At 37.0% G+C, this 23,056-nt stretch overlaps 1 protein-coding gene across 1 annotated transcript; it reads right to left on the reverse strand.

Annotated features, from left to right (window-relative positions):
- Positions 1,270-23,019, reverse strand: LOC109714678. Its single transcript, XM_020239372.1, has 41 exons — positions 22,728-23,019; positions 21,506-21,609; positions 21,223-21,357; positions 21,073-21,123; positions 20,772-20,866; positions 20,585-20,702; positions 20,216-20,317; positions 19,927-20,127; positions 19,688-19,848; positions 19,404-19,574; positions 18,693-18,785; positions 18,261-18,579; positions 18,052-18,156; positions 17,870-17,965; positions 17,725-17,792; positions 17,109-17,229; positions 16,829-17,029; positions 16,547-16,750; positions 15,037-15,146; positions 13,909-14,005; positions 13,709-13,807; positions 12,909-13,331; positions 11,679-12,236; positions 10,375-11,151; positions 10,202-10,275; positions 9,789-10,110; positions 9,606-9,704; positions 9,382-9,537; positions 8,367-8,548; positions 7,787-8,287; positions 7,119-7,296; positions 6,873-7,009; positions 5,898-6,024; positions 5,359-5,580; positions 4,916-5,275; positions 4,241-4,399; positions 3,858-4,139; positions 2,947-3,150; positions 2,785-2,837; positions 2,362-2,470; positions 1,270-1,890 (listed from the first exon to the last, which is right to left on the reverse strand). The coding sequence occupies exons 1-41, from the start codon at positions 22,822-22,824 to the stop codon at positions 1,537-1,539; spliced, it is 8,025 nt and encodes a 2,674-aa protein (XP_020094961.1). The 5' UTR covers positions 22,825-23,019; the 3' UTR covers positions 1,270-1,536.

Raw genomic sequence — 23,056 nt, forward strand, 5'->3', positions numbered from 1 at the left:
ATATTATTTTTATAAAAATTTTGATATTTTTAAATATATTAATATCCTTAGAATACGTTAAAATAATTTAGTTAACTATAAGTTAAATACTTAATCCTGATTAGTTTTTGATATTTTTATTTTTTTTAATATTATATTGTTATGATTTTTAGAGGGGCATATTTATTATGATAAAATTGAGAATATAAACAATTTTCTGACTGTAATAAATCAGAAAGGCATATTTGAAAACATCAAAATTTTTTTAGAGATAATACATGAAACCTTAACGTTGTAGGAATATATTTATCATTCACTATATTTATACGAATATGTGTGAAATTATTTTTTTATTTTTTGATATGAAACACGATTTTTTTTAATTATTTGATTATCAGTTACCATCTCAAACCATTTCGGATGGATCGGAATTCGGAGCGAAAACACTGGATCCGGATCCATTTGCATCCTCGTTGGCTGTCCGGTCCCGCCCGTTTTATATATCCTACATGCAACCCCCATGTTCAATTCCTCTTGAGTTGGAGTACGACTTCCGTTTGTCTCGACCGTATAAACCGACTTTTTTTTTTTTCTTTTCTTTTTGGCCAGAAGATTTTTTTAAAAATTTTTAATGGCCAAAACTTTTATTGTTCAATAGATAAGCCGTAGGAGAACTTGGAAATAGCCAAACCATTTAGATTAGAGCAATTTAATCTGTATACCCTAAAAAGTGAGTAAATTTTATACCCTTCTATCTAAGGTTCAATATTTATTTTTATTCACATATATTAAAAATTCAAAAGGATATTGAAATTTAATCGTTTGTACCACAAGTTTATGTAAATTTAATTCACGCAAAAAAAAATTGGTAAAGGTGACTCATAATATAAATAACTCTCATTCAAATTCCACAAGTTTAGGTTGGATTTAATAAGAATTCACCTACTATTATTAATTATACATTACCAACAGCTCCAAGATACTCCTTAAATTAGTTATAATTTTTTTTTTGTACTGTGAAACAAAAAAAATAATCGAAATAATTCCTCTTTTACAGAAAAATAAAACGAAATCTTTTCAGTTGAACTCTGACACACAATTTCTTTTATAAATGGATTCAACTGAATTCTTCTCAACTGAGTTCTATCAAATTCTACTTAAATTTGGCACCGAACGAAGTGTAGAAGGTCAAGAATATGGGTATTCCGTGGACTATCCCAATACTGCAATTTGTTCCCTATACTCGGCGACTTTAGTCCTGAACTTCCATATATTATACAGTTTACTATCTCACCGCAACCGGTAAATAAAAACCTTTAATTTATCCTATAAACTGACTTTTTAAATCCTGTTTGACAAAATGATTTTTGTAGGCGGACCCACCGCCAACATAGTTATAGCACTTTCTATTCATATTAACCTTCAAGAAATAAAGGTAATATAGACGCCTACCCCACGACCACCTACAACTACAAGAAATAGAAGCCTCAGAAATTTACAAACCAATGCTTCCGCTAAGTAAAGCCATTCTATACAGTTTCTGCCAATACAAGATGCTCATTTGCTATCCGAAGGTCCTTCCGATAATTGGGGAACATGAGAATCAGAAACCCTCATGGGCCTCCACTCGCATTCTTCCTTGGGGCGTCGCAGGGCAATGAACTGAAGAGCCTCGCTTTGCAGCTGATACACGTAACAAGCCCATGGGTAGGCGTCCGGCGCGGTCCAAACCATCTGCTCCTCAAATTGTGTGTCCTCAACTATCCTTTCACTCACGCAGTATGCGAGCTCGAGCGGTGGCTCCTGATAAGCACCCATGGCCACACATCCAACTGCGACGTATCCGTCTGACGGCCTTGGAAGCCAAATTGAAACTGGGGTGCTGTAGTCCTCGGCACAGTTCCTCCAAACCTACATTTAGACAATACAGCATTTGATGCAATTTTATTTTACAGGAAGTTTGCTGCAAAGGTAATGGCAAGCAAATTCTGCTTTCTGTTACTCTGATAGATTAATATCAAATATCCTCTATACGAGACTGTACTGCATGATTTCTATCCCGGGAACAGTGACAAATATCCTAAGGAAAACCTATTAGTGTGTTACCCTCACTGGATTTCGATAGAAATTAGTGAGGATTGGGTATAATCGGGATCCACACAAGGAAATATTGCAACCACAAACCCCGAGAAATCGATATCCCTGTAATGAAGGGATACTTTTCTACCCGATACAAAAATCTTCCTAATGTTTGGTAGGATAGTGGGAGTACCTACCACTATACCTGCAACATGGCCTACAATTTGTGATATTCTCACCAGATAACACAGTATACGGAGCAAGATAAGTAATATAAAGAAGTATCTTGACCAACATCATTACCAGGTCATAGCCAATAGGCAGTGCAAAGTTTCCGTCAGAATTTCTGTAGATGGCAGCCACATGTGGTGGATGGGTGCCCACACGTGCAACATCTCCAACTGAAACATACCTGCAAAGAGTTATTCAGTGATTTGAGCTAACGGATATAGCAAGAAACGACAGAAAGTGGAAAATAAAGAAATATCTTATCACAAGTTCATCATGAGGCTGAAAATTGAATTAATGGATCAGTTGACAGGGGAAAAGAACAAATTAATCATGACAACTGCAGCGTGGCAGCAGAAAACATCACAAGTGATAAGCAACAGCCCTGCTCCAAAATCCGCCCCCTTTTTTTTTCTTTTTTGCAAAATTAACTTTGACAGCTGCAAAAGACGAATCCCAATAATCTAACATACGGATGCAAGTAAAATTGTTTATTACCCATCAGGACAGAGAGGCCTCCAGATGCTGCATATTGAGCCATCATCTGCGACCTGAAAAATTTGTACAGCACATATAGATTTTGTGAAATGTTGCTTAACAATTAAAAAACAGTAAATAATATAAAAAATAGGATATGAACTTGATAACATTGGTAGCCACCTGCTTTGCAAATAATGTACATCGACCTCCACCTTCTCGTTCACTGGTCCAAACTTTCTGAAAATTGACTGTGTGCTTTATAAATCTTTTGTCACCAGAGTTTGAACTTCCTCTTGGTCTTATCATAGGCTTCACAAGGCTATGTGATCCTCTGCCATCTATATCATCCCAAGCTAAGTGCACATAGCGCTGTTTTGAAGGGACCTGTATATTGTAGTTTAGATTCAAGAAGCTGTGATATCAATTTGACATAATTATATGCCCCTGAATAATTATTTATTTGCATGCATATCCCTGCTAAATTTAAATAAAATATGTTCTATGTACCCTATTGTCAGACAATTCTCCAACTTTACTGTTTTGTGCTTTCAAGGGGCATTATAAAAAGGCTAAATTATAGAAAACCCCTCTGTCAAAACTCGATTTTTCACTTTCTCCCCTGTCATTTAAAAATCTACACTTTGCCCCCTTGTAAAATGAAAAATGTTTACAGGGGTGTACAGTGTGAACTATGATGACAAAATGGTCATTTTGCCCCTCACCATTTTGCCCCCTATCATATTCACAGGAGAGAAGGCTGAGGACATTTTTTGCATAAAAAATATATAATAATATTTTATAAACGGAACCCTAACGGATTACTAACGGCAGGGGGCGAAGCGAACATCTTTCGTTTTACAAGGGGGCAAAGTGTAGGTTTTTAAATGACAGGGGGGAAAGTAAAAAATCGGGTTTTGACATGAGGGTTTTATGTAATTTAGCCTTATAAAAATCAATCTTGTAAGGGGTAACTAGGTGATTTCGTAGAGAAATATATATGTAAAAGCCCCTGAAGAGTTCTAGTATGATACTGCTGAAAGAAAGTGAAAAATGAGTATGATACTGCTGAAAGAAAGAACAAAAAATGAAACCTTCAAAGCTATGATCCTCTTGTCAGTTTGGCTCACTTTCCACGTTTTTCGAACAGAGGAACAAATCCTAACAGCCTGAGGCTCATTATCCTCATCTTCATCAGTGTTGCACTTGATAAGTCGTACAAAGCTTTCCGACCTCCTAAAGTTCTTGAGATGAATAATCAAGTGAGAAGGTCTGGGGTTTCTGACTTTCGCCAATTCCAGTGCCAGGAGTTCTTCCCAAGGTACGTCCCAGATAATCTTGGAAGGTTTTTTGTCGATTTTATCTTGATCAGAACACTGAAATGAAGCACGATTGAAGGGAAGACTAAGCGACCAGGGGAAACAAAAAAAAGAAAGCAAAATCAAAATAGTTAAATAGCCTATTGTCACTACCCAACCTGAAGCAGCATGACACGTTTGTGTGTTACTAGAACAATCTTCTGGCGTGGCACCAAGAAATGGTCCTCATAGTAATCGGACCAAGCATACTTGGAAGGTTCCTTGAATAGTTCAGTACAACCAAGATGACCACTAGCTTCAGCCAAATAAAGGACCATCTACAAAAGAGGGAAAATTGAAATTTTTTTAAGGCAAGTAGGTTACAAAGAACTAGTTAAAAGATGTTATTATATGCTTATGATTATTTCACCAGCACCAACGTATGAATATTAAGCTAAGTAGATGCAAGTGCATTCCCAACTTGTTTTGCAAATGCTGCATGATAATAGCTACTTCACAGAACTTACAAGACCAAGGGGATTAAACACTATAACCAAATAATAGAACCATGACATCAATGAAGTTGAGATAAATAGATTGTCATAATAGAAACATATAGCTATGTACAGCGAAGAAAACGCATGTCAGTTCGGTAAGATCTAATTAATAATTCACTTTGAAGTATCATAATTTGCACAAAAACATTGTTACTACATGTAAGATGATGTTGAATCTTCAGATTAAATTTGGTTTATTTTCTTTGCTCTTATTTCCTTTTTCTTGGTATTTCTGTTTCTTCATGCTTCCAGGTAATTGCTCTTATTACACAAAAAGAATTGGAAAGACAAAGCTACCTGTCCGTCAGCTTCACTTTTATTATACTCTCTAATAATACCATCTGCATGAATAGCACGTGGGTTTCTAATCCTTTGGGCTACTGACTTATTATTCAATATCTCGAAGCATCTGACAAAGCTGGCGCCAATTCCGTCTACAGTTAAAGAAACAAAATCCAAAGCACCACTTAAAGGCTGAACAACAAACCCGAGGAAAGCGCGCCCAAGTCCGTGAGCAAACCCAAGGAGACCGTGCTGTCTAGCACTCTCAACAGGCTTTGTCAAGACACCAGATACACCAAAGGCCACACTTTGAGCAAAAGCTTCTGATCCTTGAATTATCCCATCTCCTACACCGCTAATTCTCCTTGACCATACCTGAAACAGTGAGCACTATAAAGTAAGACGACTGAGGATAAGTGGGGGAGGGAATTTATATTTTTTTGCCCCCCTCACTTCACCTGTTTTGACCGCAATTGAAGAAATTGTCCATCTGTTGAAAGTTCTGCAAATCCTTTGCTAAGAGATGATAGAGTTGATTTTGTCATGCTAAGCACGTCCACAGAAAATATAAGATGCAAAGGATTGTGTACAAGGTCTCTCTTGACACGGTTCATAATAGCAGGAATGATGGAGCTTTTCTTCATGAACTTATTCCTGTGCATCACCTTTCTAAGATGCACCTGAGGCAAGGGCCAACGAAAAAGTTACAATTCATGTAATAAAGTGGCTACTGAGAAGGTGTGTAAAAATAGGGATGATGGAGCATTTCTTCATGAACTTATTCCTGTGCATCACCTTTCTAAGATGCACCTGAGGCAAGGGCCAACGAAAAAGTTACAATTCATGTAATAAAGTGGCAACTGAGAAAGTGTGTGAAGTTCAACCTTGATGACATGTAAAAATAGAAATTTTGGATTCTGTTTCTTTCCCTGAACTTCATTTTATCTTAAGTTGATCACATGAACATATCATGCTAACACAATAAACAAGTCCAAACCTGAATTTTGAAGGCACTGCCAATAGCAGACAATATAGGGCTCCAAATGCCAAGGACACCCTGCGGTCTTTGAGTTGGCGCAGTCTCCAGTGATATCTTCAGCCTTATCTCAGAAATATCTATCAGCCTATAAAAAGAAAAAGCATTCCTTCAATCACAAAATAACATTACATCTCAATTTAGAGAATTTATTACTAGGCAGGATAATGTATATGCAAGCAAGGATTTTAAGTGCCGTGGCACGGGGTCGTGCCGGAAACTTGCAGGCACGGTATAGCATAGTGTGTGCCGATCATTAAAAACTCATGTGTGCCGACACATAATAGTACGAAATATTTATTTTCTCTAGCAATAAAATATTTTAACTGTTTATTATGTATTTTTAACAAATATTTTGAACTTTATTGAGAAAATTACTGACTAATTTAAAGAATAGGGGGTTTTGAGTTGTGTCATCGACACATGGGCTATATCATGCCAATATCTTATTGGCACGATACGGCACGGTAGATACGGCTCGTGTCGCACTTAAATAATTGTATGCAAGTATTTTCCCCAAAATTGCTTAATAAAGGTTTTTTTTCAAAAAATTATAGGGGTTGAGAAAACCATCCTGGCAGACCACAACCTGAACTTTCAAGAATAAAGTTACAACTTACAAGAAGACATCCTAAAAGTCTTAGTAGTATTATTCACCACCCATAGAACAAGTAGAGACTGGTAACATCACCTCTCACTAAACAAAAGACATCAAGGAGATAGTGGATTACTACGAAATTCTTTCCTACACCTTATATTCCACTTATTGATCACTCAATGTACTTGTTTTCCAATTGTGCTAATTGCTAAATCACACCAAATATCTAATATGCACACTAGAACAGCTAGAATGGAAATACTTCCGTAATTAGCTGAAGACCTGGCAAAGCGAGAAGTATATACACATCACGCAATATCTGAGATAGCATATCTTACTCTATTTGAATTTCTGGATCCACTTCTGCGACACTTGAACTGCTGGGATTACTGCCAATACGAAGGTTATTATAGAAGTCAACCAGAGCCCATATAATTGGCTCATGAATATTCAGTCTCCAAACCTTTTCAGCTACCTATCATAAAAGTAGAAAAAAAATGCTTGGTAGTGTTAAAAACAAAAGTACTGCAGTAGTATGTACTTTTACAAAAGATGAGGATAAATGTTCCTAAACAAAGTATTACCCGGATATACACATATGGATAGACTTGGGTGCCATCTGCAGTCTCGTTTCTTATAGTGATAGTTGTCTTAAAAACAGAATGGCGTAGATCAGGCTTGTCCTCAGGTGCCAAAAGAACAGGCATTAATGTCAATGGCAATTGATTATCTAGTTGTAAATAACCAATAATAAGCTTAAACCTGTCCAAGCAACAAAAAGTTCAATGTAACAGAAGTAAGACCAATTTACCAATATTTATGCAACAACAGTTTGTTCTTTTAATTATCCATATTTGTGCTTTCCGTGCTCAACTAAAAGTTCAATGTAACAGAAATAAGACAATTTACCAATATTTATGCAACAACAGTTTGTTCTTTTAATTATCCATATTTGTGCTTTCTGTGCTCAACTAAAAGACATAAAAAACTATACTTTTGGCAACTCAAAAGGAAATTATGCCTGGATGGTATACAAATGCATCCCAATCCCAGAAGAACCGACAGCTCAAGGTCAAAAAATTATGTATATTGTTTGCCGCAAATTATTGTAACATGAGCAAATGAGATATCTCGATGTGGAGATGATAAATGATTGGGACACTTGGAAGCAGAGGATGGATTCTTTTTTGAGAGACCGAAGTCATGGGATTAGATTCTTACTGTAGAAAATTTTGTGAAGATTTAATTTTACCTGCTGGTTGTTCCGGCATCATACCCTGTTGAATACGAAATGAAAACTTTCTGCAAGTAAAGGTACAAGAGCTCTCTAGGTCTATGGTCGATCAAACATACTCCGACAACTCCTAACTCAAGGATAAGCTCCAACGGTGCACTATTGGTCTGCTGCATCTCATTCTGCATAGAGACAGCAACGTGGTTGTCAATCGGTCCCATTTGTGATGTCCTTTCGTCATCCATAAACTTCACAACTTTAGTATCTCCAATATCCGCCACATGAAGCTGGAGGCCATGAGCTTCTAACTGAGTGGAACTCTCAATTGGCTTCTCTAGGTTAATACACAGCTTGAAAATTTCATTTCCACCTTCAATACTAACGTCAAGAAGTCTAGTTCCATAAGGATCGTCCCAAGAAAATTTCGTTGTTGAACAGGGTTGCAAGTGGATTGATGCATCTTCATCTAGACCAAATTGGCAGACACTGACCACTGTATGGCTTGTCCTGTTTTCAATCCTGCAAGAAAGTAGGCTAAGATTTGATGATACCGCACAATTGATCAACATGGTGTTACCAGGTGTTAATTTTGAAGCACCTGATTGGTCCGTCGCCTGGTCCAAGACGAAATACAATTGAGAAACGAGAGCTTTCCTCATAACCACGGATCTCAGTTTTCAGAAATTTCCTACCACCATTTTGCTGTCTCAGCACTATAGTAATGGTGTCTTCCTTTACAATTTCCACAGGGAGACACCAATCTGTGTCTTCGAGACGAACCTTCCCATAAACAAGATATTATTTGATTAGATATCAAGTTCGCAGAGCCATGAAATTAAATGCAATAAAGTAACACATTAAACATGAATGAAAGGGAAAGGCTGGGCTGCAGAGCAACAGTGCTGGCTGTCGAAATCTCTTCTATGGTGAGTTGTACCAAATACAAAAGGAGAAGCAAAAAACAAACTAATAATGTAGCTTGTTCACAAGTTCGGGAAAGATTTCAACTACCATGCCCTAAATGTTACGCATTATTAGAAATGGCAATTCCAATCTATTCTACAAACAAGTATTAGTTCCATCCAACTCTTAAACTTTGGATTCAGCAGTTTGATGACTGATCTGTTAAAAATATTGCACCTAGAAACGTAGGGTATGTTTGGTTCACAATTGGAATAGAAATGAAAAATGGAATTGGATTGCTTTGGAATAGGAAATGGAATATTGAATCATCCAGATGTTTGGTTCATTATTGGAATGGAAATCGGAATGGGAATCTAGAATTTTGAGAGAGAGTTTCGGTTAAGAGAGAGAAGAGTGATGAAGGAGAGGGGAAGGTGTTTGTGAGAGAGGATTTTGAGTAGTTTACTTTGGAATGGCCCACTCCGGAATTCAAAGCCGGATCGGGCCATAAATGGATATGGCCATTTCTATTCCAGAGTGGAATCGGAATTGGAATCCGATTTCTGTAAAACAAACAACAACTATCGGAATCAATGAATCCCATTTCGATTTCATAGTCTAAACCAAACATGCCCTTAAATGACTACAACACTCCTGGAAAGGAAAAGACATAAAAAGTGTAGCCAAACTGCCAAAGGAAGATATAGTACTTGGAGCTTATTTGGCTCTCCTGTTTCAGAATAAGTGAATGAAACTCTCCAATCAGAAGCACATAGTGTCTTCGGCAGATCTCCAGTATTAAGTTTCACAAACAAATCTTGGCCAATCATATTAGTAAATGTCATGAATGGCCGCACTGATATAACCTGGAAAACCAACAAATTCAGAGTTTATCTGCTGTAGTTTCTTAATAATAGTAAGTAAAATTCCCTACCTTTGTAGGAACAGCTTGATAAGGGGATGGCTTTGAGGAAACAAGTACTCGCATGCAATTTCTGTCACTATCATAAGCAAAAAGGTCGACGGAACCATCCTAAGGCGAAAGAAGATATCAACACTTAAATAATAAGATTCTCAACAATGAGTAAAAAGGCAAAATATATTAATGCAAACACACCATGTCACCAAGAGGAGAAAGATCTTTGACAGGTCCGAAAGATTCTCTTCCACTTCTACCTAGAGATGCTGAGAGGCCCAAAACTTTAATATTCAATGCGGAAGCAATGGTGTAACCACCAACCATTTCCTCCTGGGTGATCTGGCAAAATATTTTCTCACTACCTCGATGTCTTCTGTCTCTTCTTCGTGACATGTCAACAAAATGATAAATAAGAGGTGGGCATCTTGCACTAGATATCCAATAAGGAACATAAATTCTGATTGTCCTTGCCACCAAATGGTCCTTGTCATAGTTTTGTTCAAGTATAATTTGAACAATCCTGTAAAATAGGGGGGAGGTAATATTAACATGGAAAGAAATACAAATTCTTAAAAGAGGCTCAAAACAAATTATCTAAAATTGCGCCATACCTTCCAGAAAAAGAATTTTTGAGGCAAATAAATTTTGAGGGCTTTCTGGTTGGATGCGATACAGGAACAGGCTCCTTGAAAATAAGAAAATCCATCAGTAAATTGTATGGAAGTAAAACTAGTAACATATGTCCAGCTACTAAAAAAAAAACAATATGAATATATTTACATACGTGCATTGCTTCCCAACCTCCATCCGGAATAAGAGATAAGTACAAGGGATCTCTCAGATCAGCATTATAAATCTTGACAGATCTGCCAGGAGCTAAAGTACCTTGTGAGCAAGTTCTATTGTCTCCACTAACATCACTGTAACAAATAGTATATTGAGATGAAACTGGAAGGTAATGTGTTAGAGACAAAGGCGACTGGATAATAATGTTCCAATCATGTATGGGATCTGAGTGAACATCTTTTCCAATCTCCTTTGCTTGTATACTTGAACAAAACCATAAACCACGAAAGGCACTTGAAGAGGATCCATCTGATAGCGAGCAAAACAAGAGGTTCTCGGACTCACTGAGATCTGATACACATATTCCGGACAACTCCTCATGTCTACGAGAAATATCAGTTTGACTATGTCTCTCCTGTATAACGCTCCAAGAGTATTCGTTAGGGTGATCAGATATCTTTGGTCGCAACTGAAATACATATGACAATGCAGGATGCGTCAAGCCTGTTAATGGAAGAGGAATAGTATCACCAGGCTCCAATATTCCAACTGAAATTTGGTCATTTTGATCATATGAAATATTCCTCCTATGCCTTATCCATCTTCGTTGCCTTGCGTGGTTTGAAGAATTTGAAGGATCCGATGATTTTGGCCACTTCAAATGCTCAGTATCTGGTGCATAAACCCATCCATCAACTGTTTCTGCAGATGCTGAATCCACATGCCAATCATCCGTCCAATCCCAACTGACTGGCAAGTCAAACCTCGATGGTTCCTTCACAATAAAACAAGAGATGATGATGGACATTTAATTAAACGATCCAATAATTGACAAGCATCTTCCAACGAGCTGCAAGCGTTAACAAACAAGATTCGAAAGGGGACTTACAACTGGGGCAAGAAGAAAGTAACATACCGGGACTCGTTAAATAAGCAATTAACTAGAATTTTTGTATGTTTCCAGCATTCCAAGAGAGATAATAAACATAATTCATTATTCTTATAAACTTGTTAATCATCTAATGACTGGCAAATTAAGCTCAAGATACTGTATCCCTGCTCTTACACAAGAATAAAGTAATGCCCTAGATACTAACAATTGCTTCCACATCCTTTACCTAAAGACAAACAGCAACAATATCTATAATAAAGTAATGCCCTAGATTCTTTAAAAATATTAGTCATTAGATGATTAACAAGTTTATAAGAATAATGACTTATCATTGCAAAAAAAAAAACAAAAAAACAAAAAAAAACAAAAAAAAACAAAACAAAACAAAATTTCTGGATGAAGCTTCTTACTTGATGTTCGGAATCTTTATGCAACTCTTTCAGTTGATTGTCTGATGGTATGCCTGAAGGACAGGCAACCCATCCACTTGATGGAATATAGATCTCTGTTTCAAAGAACTCATCTGTTTCGATTCTGGTATCATCACTTTCAGCATATACAATCTGTTTTCCATTAACTTGTCGCGAACTTTCGGTATGACATTTTCCTTTAAGACGCAGCTCAATAACAATATCCGTATTGTTAGTAACGGACACAAGAGAGCGAATATTCACATATGTGTTACCATCTTCCAAGGAAACTTCGCTGGCAATGACATCAGTGCCAAACCTCCAACACGCGGCTGGTGCTGCATAATTTAGCCGCACAGTAGTCCATGGCCCATCTCTGGTAGGACTTATCTGAATATATCCAGCCCTGCTGCTGGTACTATTATCCTCTTTATCTTTTGTAATTTCCTGTTTGCCTGAAAGGAGTACTGCACATCTTATTCTTCCTTGGGATTCCTCACTACCATTAGTTCCATGTTTCTGCACATATATACCCTTATAAGCTTCGTATGCCCAGTTTACATGTCATAACAATAGGAAAGGGCTAGGCTGGGCACTGTTTGGTCTAAACCAAATTACCACACTAAACTAACAATTGAATCTATTCAGTTGGATTAGTATTTCAGTTCAGCTCAGTGTTGTGCATTAACTACTAAGAATCACAAAAATCAAATAAACCAAACTAACTGAATTTTCAATAGTTTGATACACAAAACATATTGGAGTTTAGATGACAATCAAACAATCGGAGTGTCTGGACTAAGGCTTTCAGAATATGATTAATCATATTAATATCCCATATTTAGTAATTTGTTGTATATTAAGCTAAATGAAATACCCCGTTCAAACATAATAATCAGCACAATCACCAAACCAAATTNAATTTCAGAAAGAACCATAGAATTTAATTGTTCTCTAAATCACAGAAGCAATTGATCTACATGAGATTGTGAATAATGACGAGCACCGTACTTAAGGTTTGCCACTGTGGCAAGGGGATGTGCCAGTTGTGGCCTGGCATGAGTGGCTGCATTATAACCATTTTGATGAGAAATGAAACCACTATTAGTTTTGCTATACTTTATCATGAGATTTTTGCAGTCATGGTTTTTATCCAGCATGATACCTACTTTTTTAGGCTTATGCTCACAATCATAAGCAAATAATTTGTCCACAAAAGTATTAAGATTATGACTTAGGGAAGCATCCCAAGCTCATCAACATAAAATGGGAAGGGAAAAGGGAAAGGAAGGCAGGATCAACTTGTGTCAAGAACCATGGGGGGATATTGAAGATGCCCCCCATAATGTGCAAAACTCTTGTCTGCAATAGATGAGAACTTACCTCAGAATCACCAATAATGATAGTCACCATTGACCGAAATTCTCTTTCATGCTTCCCTTTTAAATGGGCATCCAACAGATTCTTCGAAACTGGAACTTTTACAGGTTTGTCACCTCCTGATGGCATTTTGATAACATTTGAAACTCTCCTAAATTCTGAAGTTCGTATGTATATGTCTTGACCAAGCTTATTCTGTGGAATAATGTAATGATTTTTCCTGTGATGTAAATCCATAATCGACCTCTCACTGTGAGGTGGAGAAACCGCTTCCTGGTAAAAGAATGGGAAAAAAAAGAAAGAAATGACTCAGAAAGGAAATCATACAAGAACATTAAAATGAATGTGTTTGCATAGGATTACACTTTACATTAACAGACTATCACAAAAAGGCCCGTCCAAGCAATATGCTGGCTTATGTGATAGTCTGTTATGGATTTACATCACAGGAAGACAGTCAATATGATAGATGNAGCCGTTATTTTTGTGTTATATTGCAAATTCATCAAGATATATAAGGAATCTTTGGAAAAAGGAACTAATTAAATGTAAGAATGAACAATGGATATAGCTGTGAAGCAGTGGCACAAAAGAAAAGAGAAAACAAATTGACATAAATCAAATGTTACTAGGTATTATTAGAGAAGTACCGATGCACGATATATAGCTCCTTGTAGGCGATTGTACCATGTTTTCCGTATTTCATCATTATCACATAGTAAAATCAATGCACTTCCATCTTCCAGTACCTGCATTAATAAGAAAACAAATGGTAAAAGGAGCTAATACTGCCAATTGTTTAGTCTCCAAAAGGCAACTTAGGTTGAAAATATAAAAAACTTGAACATTCCTTGGGATTATACTGTCCAGAGTCAAGCAACGCCAGGATATTTTGCAGACCACCTGTGAGTTCAGCAGGGACTTGATGAACTTGCTTCCCTCGCAAACTGCCAATAAAAATAACTAAAACATTAAAAAATCAAGATTCAAGAACAGAAACAAAAGGCAGATATTTTAAGACGCCGTTTGAAGATTTGGTGCAGGATAAATTGGAAGGAAATGCCAGATAGCATGTTTTCCATTCATTTCTGATTCTTATGCTAAAATATTTTGCGAGGGGAAAAGAAAAGAAGTCGCCAAGATTTCTCAAGAAGCTAATAAGTGGAATAACGAGCATAAAAACATAAAAAGATATTACAATAGAACCAATTAGTTTAGGTCACCAGAAATACAAGTAGACCACATTAAATCACACAACAGGGATATGTTATGACATTCCCTTCGGTACAAGAGAACTATTCACAGCAAGCACCACATAATATGCATGCCATTTCTTACCCTAAGGCCTCAGCAAATATAATGCCAAATCCTGAGTCTTGCAATTAATTATGTATCAAAAAAATCTGACAGTGTGCAATAATATCGGTGCCGAAAATGATAATGAAGGTAAGATTTCAACAGGTCTGCAAGCAAAACATAAGTATGGGCTCTCCTATGTTAACATGTAACTTAAACTTTGATAATGGAGATTCTCACATGATAACATTCGCTAAACTGCATCCGATCACAATTTCATTAAAGAACAACGAGGAATTGAATTTAAGGCATAATAATAGGCTTGTAAAGGGCAACAAACACATGACTCTTGAAAGTTGAAACACGCTTTAGATGTATATTCACATGTATAAGAGCTCCGAACTGTGCAAAATCAGGGAGATAAATGATAACAGTGAGCACATCAATAATGCACAAGGATTCAAAACACCTTCCATTGACCACAAGAACTGTGATAGTCTTTCCTCCGATGTTAGCAAAAATAAAATGATATCACTTATCACTACATGATAAAACCTGACGCACCGACAAGAACTGCAAGATTAGGTAACCCTATTTGAGAATAACAATTCAAATAATTTTATTTGGAGAACAGAACAGTAGATTAAAGGGGGGGGAAATACAAATAAGAAACTTAAATAACCTGAGATAGTGTTTGTATGTTGTAGATGTAGGATTGTCCAGTACATATAGATATGGCCCTACAAGATAAAGGTATCTGCGTTGCCAAACAGCTTCCCTGTTTCCTACACCCTGGGAGAAAGTGTTAAACAAACATGTGAGACTAAGAAAACACAAATGATCTTTAGGTACACTCTTCAGGTTTCAAGATTGGCTAGATCCCAAAAAAAGCCGAAATGATATTCAATGAGGCAAATCCAAACTTAATTTCTTTGTCAATTTGCACTTTTGGAGTTTGGTTAAAATTAGACCTAAAGAATTAATTGTACAAGAATGCCTCAAAGAACGAATCATAATTGTAGTTTTCTCCTCAAAGAACGAATCATAATTGTAGTTTTCTGAAAAGGACAAACTAAAACACTTCCTCAAACTTTTAGTCATCGATCACTTTGGCCCTCAAATTGACATTGGGCACCCTGAAATTTTAAGTGTTTCACTTTAGACCTTTATCCCATTTCCTGTTAGATGAAAAAATATTGCCTACACCTGTGCATTACGTTCATGCATTTGAACCTCGTTCTCATTTCATATTTCAATCCACACCAACCATCAAGTTGCAACTGTGTCTCTACTTAGAAATTAAACATTTCGAAAAAAAGAATAGAGACGTGGAGGACTCATATATTTATGGCCTACAATCTTTGAAACTACTATTTTTTATTATATTAAAACAGAAAGAGGAAACAAAATCCAACATAGAGATAAATAATCTAACCAAAGGCATAAAATTGAATTCAGAAAGTGAGAAGAGACCAAAGAAAATGGATAATACTTCACATATAGACCATATAATATCCAGATGGACTGCTTCAACTTTATTTATGCTTACTGCTAAGAAATTCAATATTCAACTTCAGTTTATGACAAGATGCACAAATGACGTATTCCGTCATCTGATGCTTCCCGTACAAACAAGTATAGTACTTTTTTTATCCTGCGTTTCTCTCCCAAGATTCATGATCTAAATAAAACACATGCATACATCTAAAATTGCAGATTCACAACAAGATAGCAAGACCATGCTGGTCAAAAAGCAGTAGTCCAAAATCAAAATTGTGTCAAACTATTGCAGTTCAACATTTCCATTTCCACCCAGTATGGCCCCACTGAGCGACAACCTAAGGAAACAGCTTAAGCCTTGCTACTTATTGTGTATGCTATCACCACATGGCAAACAAATTTTGCAAATAAAAGAAAGCTAATTATTAAAGCTTTTCCGTCTGTGGTCGAACCCAGAGTACTGCAATTTTGTTCATATATATTGTAAACGTTCTCACAGCATTCAGTTGATAGGTACAGCCAAATTTTAAAAGTGTCCACCCCATTTCCTATTTAAAGAAAAAGAAAGCCGAGAAGACAACTGTTGACATGAAAATTTTCAAGTGCAGCTGGCGGTTGTCACCTAGGTATATCATATACTACGCATATAACACCTTATCATGTATAACTTTAACAGATAAACGAAACCAAACCTTCCACGTGAGAACAGACAACCATCCTTCAAAATCAGCCTGATTCCATAAGTTCACCGTATCCTGACTAGTGCTATCTTCGACCTGAAAGACCTTTACAACTTGCATTAATCGGTGGTAGCGAGCAGGGGAGAAATGAAATCCCAGCGAAGGCAGCCGTATGGCAACTCTTGTTGATGGATAGAAAGGGTTTTCCAATTGAATCTGAAAAAGATGGAAGAAAGAGTCAAGCTTACTTTATAGGGTGCAGGGAGAAAAAAAGTAACAGCATGTGATGGCGACCTGCTGTAGTTTTACGACAATCCCACACTTATCGATAACTGGTAAAAAAAAGCTATTGCGTGATTGATTAGAAATCATCTGGACATGTGATTCGCTCCAATGGTAATCACCATCGACCAGAAATGCTGATACATCACTCAGTACCAAATTAAACTGCAAATACATATCTTTCTCCTGCGAATGTTCAGAGTCCCACAAATCCTGAATGTATGAAGAAAATCAGAACCAGATATCAAATATTTTGCTGCAGAAATAGCAGCAGTTTGTAAAATAACCTAACCTGTGTTCGGAGCATTAAATTTCCTAAGTCAAGCAAAAGCCTCGTTTCGTGCACATCATCTGGGCAAAATTTGGTGGGTATGGTAATCTTGGGAGCAGCTATATCAAGGTCCAGAGTAAACCTACAAAAAGTTGCTCATCTATTTGTAATTGCCATAATAACAAACCAAATATATAAAATCAGGCACAAGCATAAAGAACCTTCCAGCAAAGTCACAAGTTAACATAGTCAAGTACGAATATAGAAACACATATGCCTAACAAGTGAGCTAACAGTCACTGGATAGTGCATACATACGAGGTTTCAATAAATTAAAAATCAAAAGAACTAAGAGAGTTTGGAACTCGTAAGTTACATCGTATAGCCAAGGCATATAAATTAACAGTCACTGCATGGGCAAAGGCAAGAAGTAGTTGTAGAAAGCTTTTTTATTTGAGATAAAGTGCTAAGAATCTAAGATTTTTTCGTTTTGATCTTTGGTGTGTAAATTCCTTTCATCAATTTTCGTGGAGCTACACTGTAATCGACACCAAATTAGATGAGATAAACACAACAACATTAAAGTAATACAGGAAGGATCATATGAATGAGCTGCAACACCACATGCTAGACAAACCTCGACTTTTCCCTTAATGCCCTCGTCACTTGCTCTTGCGCAGTGCGCTTGACTCCATCGATTGTCATCTTTAGATGGCAAAGAAATTGGTCAACAATTAATACAAAAAACCTTAATCTAAAGCTTGATCTAATAATGTAAATACCTGCAAAGCAGCTGCAGTCTCCAAAGCTAGATTTTGACTAATAGCAGAGCTGCTTTTGAAAAAAGCAACAATTTGATCAATCGATTCCTTCAGATACTGTTGAAACATTCACAGAATTAATACAGGATCATTAACACAGGTTAACACCCCTATAAAACCTGTTGTAGGATAGAATAACTTACAGTCACATAACATGGAGAAGCTTTAGCAGCTAAACTCCAATCTACTGGAGCATCGAAAGGCTTGTACGAAAAGATACCAACAAAAGAGTCAGCAGCAGTGGCACTCTGGCAATTGAAGACAATTAAAAAAAGGTGTAAAAGCTTGCTATAGATTCCTCGGAAATTGGAATTTTGATGGAACAGCAATTGTACGCACGTAAGAATCAAACCTCAGCAAGAAGACCATACGGGGAAGACAAGCGGTACGAACCCAACTTCAAGTCAAATATTTTGGTCTCAGCATAAGTTCTCATGTTACATATAAACCCTTCGCAGGATAAGTCAGCAAGGCACTCCTGACCCTCAATAATGAGCTTAGATGCGTTATGTTTCATATGTACTTCTAAAGAAAATTGAAGTAACTCCTTATCTTGGACACTCAATAGGTATTCATCAGAGTTTTCCTTGTAGCCAATGATCTTATTAAGTCGTTCCCAATCTTCTTCAGTGAAACCCTTGAAGTCAGTTTCATCCTTGGCAGGCCCAGTCCTGAGGAAAAGAAATCTAACTTAAAAATGTACATAATTCAACAAAAACTAGCAAAACAATTTTTGTGCAATCAAACATAAACAACTGAATAGTTGAAGGTGAAGAGTATAAACCGTCCAAATGACCACCAAGAGCGCCTAACATTTTGCTTGTTAGTATTTACATCAGATTGTAGTGACTGCTCTACAAACTTGTGTGCTAACATCCTGTGCAAAAGAAGAAGGCACTAAGATATCATAAAAATTACAAACTGAAAAAGCCCAAAGTCACATAAAAAGCAAAAGGCTCCAGTCACCAACTATGGGAAACCTAATCTTAGAGTCATATGGAAACTTCAAGTTTCAGATGTCCCTCTAAACATTCAGAAACATATAAAAGATGGCTAAAATAACAGGTAAAGAAGTAAGACAAAATTGATGGTTGTATAAGCCAAAAATGGACTAATTGGAATTTCGATCTTCACTGCTGGGAAGTGTCATATGTAAGCACTTCTCTCAAATATGTGCACATGAAAACAGGTAGAAATATCTATTTCTTCATGTATAGACCTAAAAAAAGATCCATAAGATGGCCAACATGTGCAAAAAAAGGCATGTTAAATCATAACAAGCTAGCTTACGTCTAGTTTATTGCCCCTCCAAACTAGTTAAGAAATTGCATCGGAAATGCACTTCTCAGCAAGCAAAGAACGGTTGAAGGAAACACAAGAAAATGTTCATATGCTTTGCTTCACCGTCATCACTAAAAGGATGAACTTATTGGCTACACATATAGCTCTAGGGCATACAAAGGTACATTTACTGAAGTACTGGACTCCACATTACCTCCATTGTAGAATAACTTCAATATCAAGCTGACGATCAAGATTCTCAATCTCCTTATTGTCATCCACCACCTGACGGTTGACGTCAGATTTCAGGAGAGATGCATATAGAGATACGTACTTCTTACGAAGCGTTGCATGTTTTAACACTTGTTCCCATGATAGCTTCCCACTAGATCATGTATAAAGTATATCATTAAGAAAATATGGATAGAATTTAATGGCCCATCATAGAGAGACAGAATATAGAGAAAAAAAGTTGAATAATCTCACAAATTTACATACCTCGCCTTCTTCAATTCATCAATTACCACTTTGTACGCATACTTCCACCAAGCTCTTGGATCGGACTTTATTGGTACAGATGGACGATAATGAGCATACTTCAGACGTTGATTAAACGCAGAAAAGTTATCCGCCATCTTCAATATATCCCTGTACCCATCCTTCATTTGCAAGGCAATATTAGTAAATTCAAGTTCCTCAAAGAAATAGAAATTAAGGATAGCACAAGGGAGAAGAACCTTGGATAAAGATAACGTAACATCATCCAAATCAACTGCTGCTTTCTGCAGTGCCTGTCCCGTATTTTTGGATTCATCTGGCCGCAACTTTGTGTACTTTCCGTTGCCTGTCACTGGTTGTAGGATGTAACAATGTTCGTAACAGTGTTCTTTTGAAGGAGAACTCAAACATGTACCATCTTCTTTTGGAAGTTCAAAAATCTGAAGCACATATTACATAAACCACAAAGAAACCTGAATCAGTTTTGAATACATGTTCTGATGAAAGTTTTACCCAAGAGACAAGTACCTGGCTCCACTCTGAAGGAAGCAAATCCTCCCAGTGTTTGTCCACAGTCCATGGACTGCTATCAGAATCAAAATATAAAGCAAGACGCACAAGTTCCACAGACTGCAAAACATTTAAGAGTAAGCTATCGAAGGTTCAATCATTTATCTTCAAGACAACTTTTCAATGCTACACCAGGCAAAAAGACTAGCATAACTTAAGAAAATCAAATCATGCATATCATACCACCAAAGAGAGCAAAACTTTACAAGGATGTAATATCAATAAAAAGTTCTGGGACCAAATTAATTACCAGAATTTGGGGAGCATACTCCATAACTAAAAAAGAGAAAAAAATGAACCCAAGAAAAGAAGCAATGAAATATATACCTTCCTGATTCGGTCTAAAGCTCCCCCTGTTGCAAATGTTTCCTTTCCAAAATCATCAACTGTTACTGCCGAAAGCTTTCCAAGTGTCAAACCAGCTGCAAATGGGTGGCCAAGATTGCTACAAAAAACAAGTCACTATGTATCCATCTACTTGAAAATCAACTTTAACAAGGAGAAATAAGAGTACCTCTCTGTATCTTCATATCTTATATGGATATTAGTGATCGACAGCTTCAGATTTCCGATTATTGTGTTAATAAATGATCCAAGCCATGATGAGCTCTTCAACAATGAAAAAAAAAATTTCCACATCAAAATAGATAGATTCACCAACTCATATTAGAATATATTATGTAGAAAATCATACTGCTTGAACTTTGAAGTTTGAATTTATCAAAATTGATATATTAACAACTCAGGTACAGAAATATCATATTGTTTGAATAGAAATTTAATTCAACATATCATAGTTGCATCTTTCTTCGCACCATTTCAGATTTCAGCTGCTGCTGACTCTCTAATAGCTTTGTTTCCAATTCCTTTTTGATGAAAGCAAACCAAAAAAAGAAAAAAAAAGTTAGTCGACAAACTTAAAGCATAAGGTAAATAGAAAGAGATACATTATCCCAGCTACTCACCCTCACTCTAATCTTCTTAGCCTCTTGTATAGCATCTTCACTACATCCCTCGACTTGGGTTGCAGTTTCAGCTAAAACAAAAATACGATCAAGATAAACTAGAACAGGCTCCTGGCCTAATCTGCTCCAGGGAACCTGAAAGAGGAACAATGCAGGCCATCACCGATGATATTACATTTAATAGTAAAATGTTCAGCTGCTACCTTTCTAGCACAATTTCACAAGATGATAGAATTGATGAGTGTACCACCAACGTTACTTCATTAAGTTAGGTACGACGAACCTTAAGCTTCACTGACCCGAGAAATCCTGCCTTAACTTTAATGGGCAACTTCAAGGCATTAAGTGCCTCTGGCCTCAACTGCATGTTCGTTAACTCTACATCACCTGTACAACATGTAGGGCAACAAAAAATCAGCAGGCCAACATCGAAAGCATAATATTACTAAAGAACAAAACGAGCTCACGGAATAGAAAAGGCAAACGGTCTAAATGATTAAGCAAAGTAATTAACTAGAAACCTATAAATGCGTCCTTCCCTCCAAACTACGAAACAACTTCTGCACCAGAAACAATTAAACCAACCATCGTGAGCCTCTAATAGGTTCTTACCACCTCCGATCATTATCTAGAGCAGGTAAGCATGCTGGCTAGCCTTTTCTTTTTTTTCTTTTCAATAGTCAAATCAATCTAACTTGGCAGGTCAACCAGTAGCCATTAACTAACAATATCAGCTGATATCTCATTTAAACTTAAAATCAGGGCCTAATAGAAATCTTGATCAAGATTTTCCTGAATCCACGTACACTATGCACAAATCAACTCAAATATAAAGAGGTATACAAAGAATGTAACTGATTCCTTGGCTAACAACAAAATTAACAGTAACAGCACAAGAGAAACCCACCTGATGATCAGAGATAAGAAACCAAGGCCCGCTCTCAAGAAAAGCCAATAGGACTCAAATATTTGTCGCAACATTTTACAAATACAAACTCAGATAAAGATTCAGTAGAAAGCTGCACCAGTCGATTAAAATCGAACAAATAAAAAGAAAACCAGCAAAATTAATCAAATCCCTCAACACCAGCAAACGAAGGCAAAGCAACAGTGACAGTGGCCACTCATCTGAATCAAATCAAAACCCTACTAAGAAGAACAAAGATTACAAAAGAAGACGTCCTCAATCCTCATATTATTAATCAAAAACATCACGTTCTTGCATCGTACTATCAATTACGCATCATGCAACGTAAACCCTAAACCCTAATAAGAAGAACAAAGATTACAAAAGAAGACGTCCTCAATCCTCGCATCAAAAATGCTATCGAACCATTGAAATCGACAACAACATCACATTCTTGCATCCTACTATCGATTACACATGAAGCAAGGTAATATGATAAAGATAGACACTCCGATTGCAACCTAACGAAATTCCTATCACTCGGAAACAAATCAGTAATCGAAAGCGAGGAGGAGGAGGAATCGACGAAGGGCATTACCTTTCCACACGCTGATCTTGAGAGCGTCCTTATTGAGGCCTCGGACGTAGTTGCCGAGGTACTTTTGGAGCAAGAACGCGACCTGATCCTCCAACATCGTCGCCTCCTCCTCCTCCTCCTCCTCCTCTTTTCCCCTGCGATCGCCGTCGACGGATCGAGATAGGAGCGAAAAGGGAGTGGAAAAAGACGACGACGACGACGAAGAAGAAGAAGAAGAAGCAGCTTCAAGAACCCATGGAGAGAGGGGGGGAGGCGGTGGGGTTTCTTCGTCTTCGTCGCTGAAGAGGTCGCTCACACATAGTCACCTATATAGTGAGAGGGAGAGACCA

Source organism: Ananas comosus, linkage group 8, assembly GCF_001540865.1.
Source record: "Ananas comosus cultivar F153 linkage group 8, ASM154086v1, whole genome shotgun sequence".
NCBI lineage: Eukaryota > Viridiplantae > Streptophyta > Magnoliopsida > Poales > Bromeliaceae > Ananas > Ananas comosus.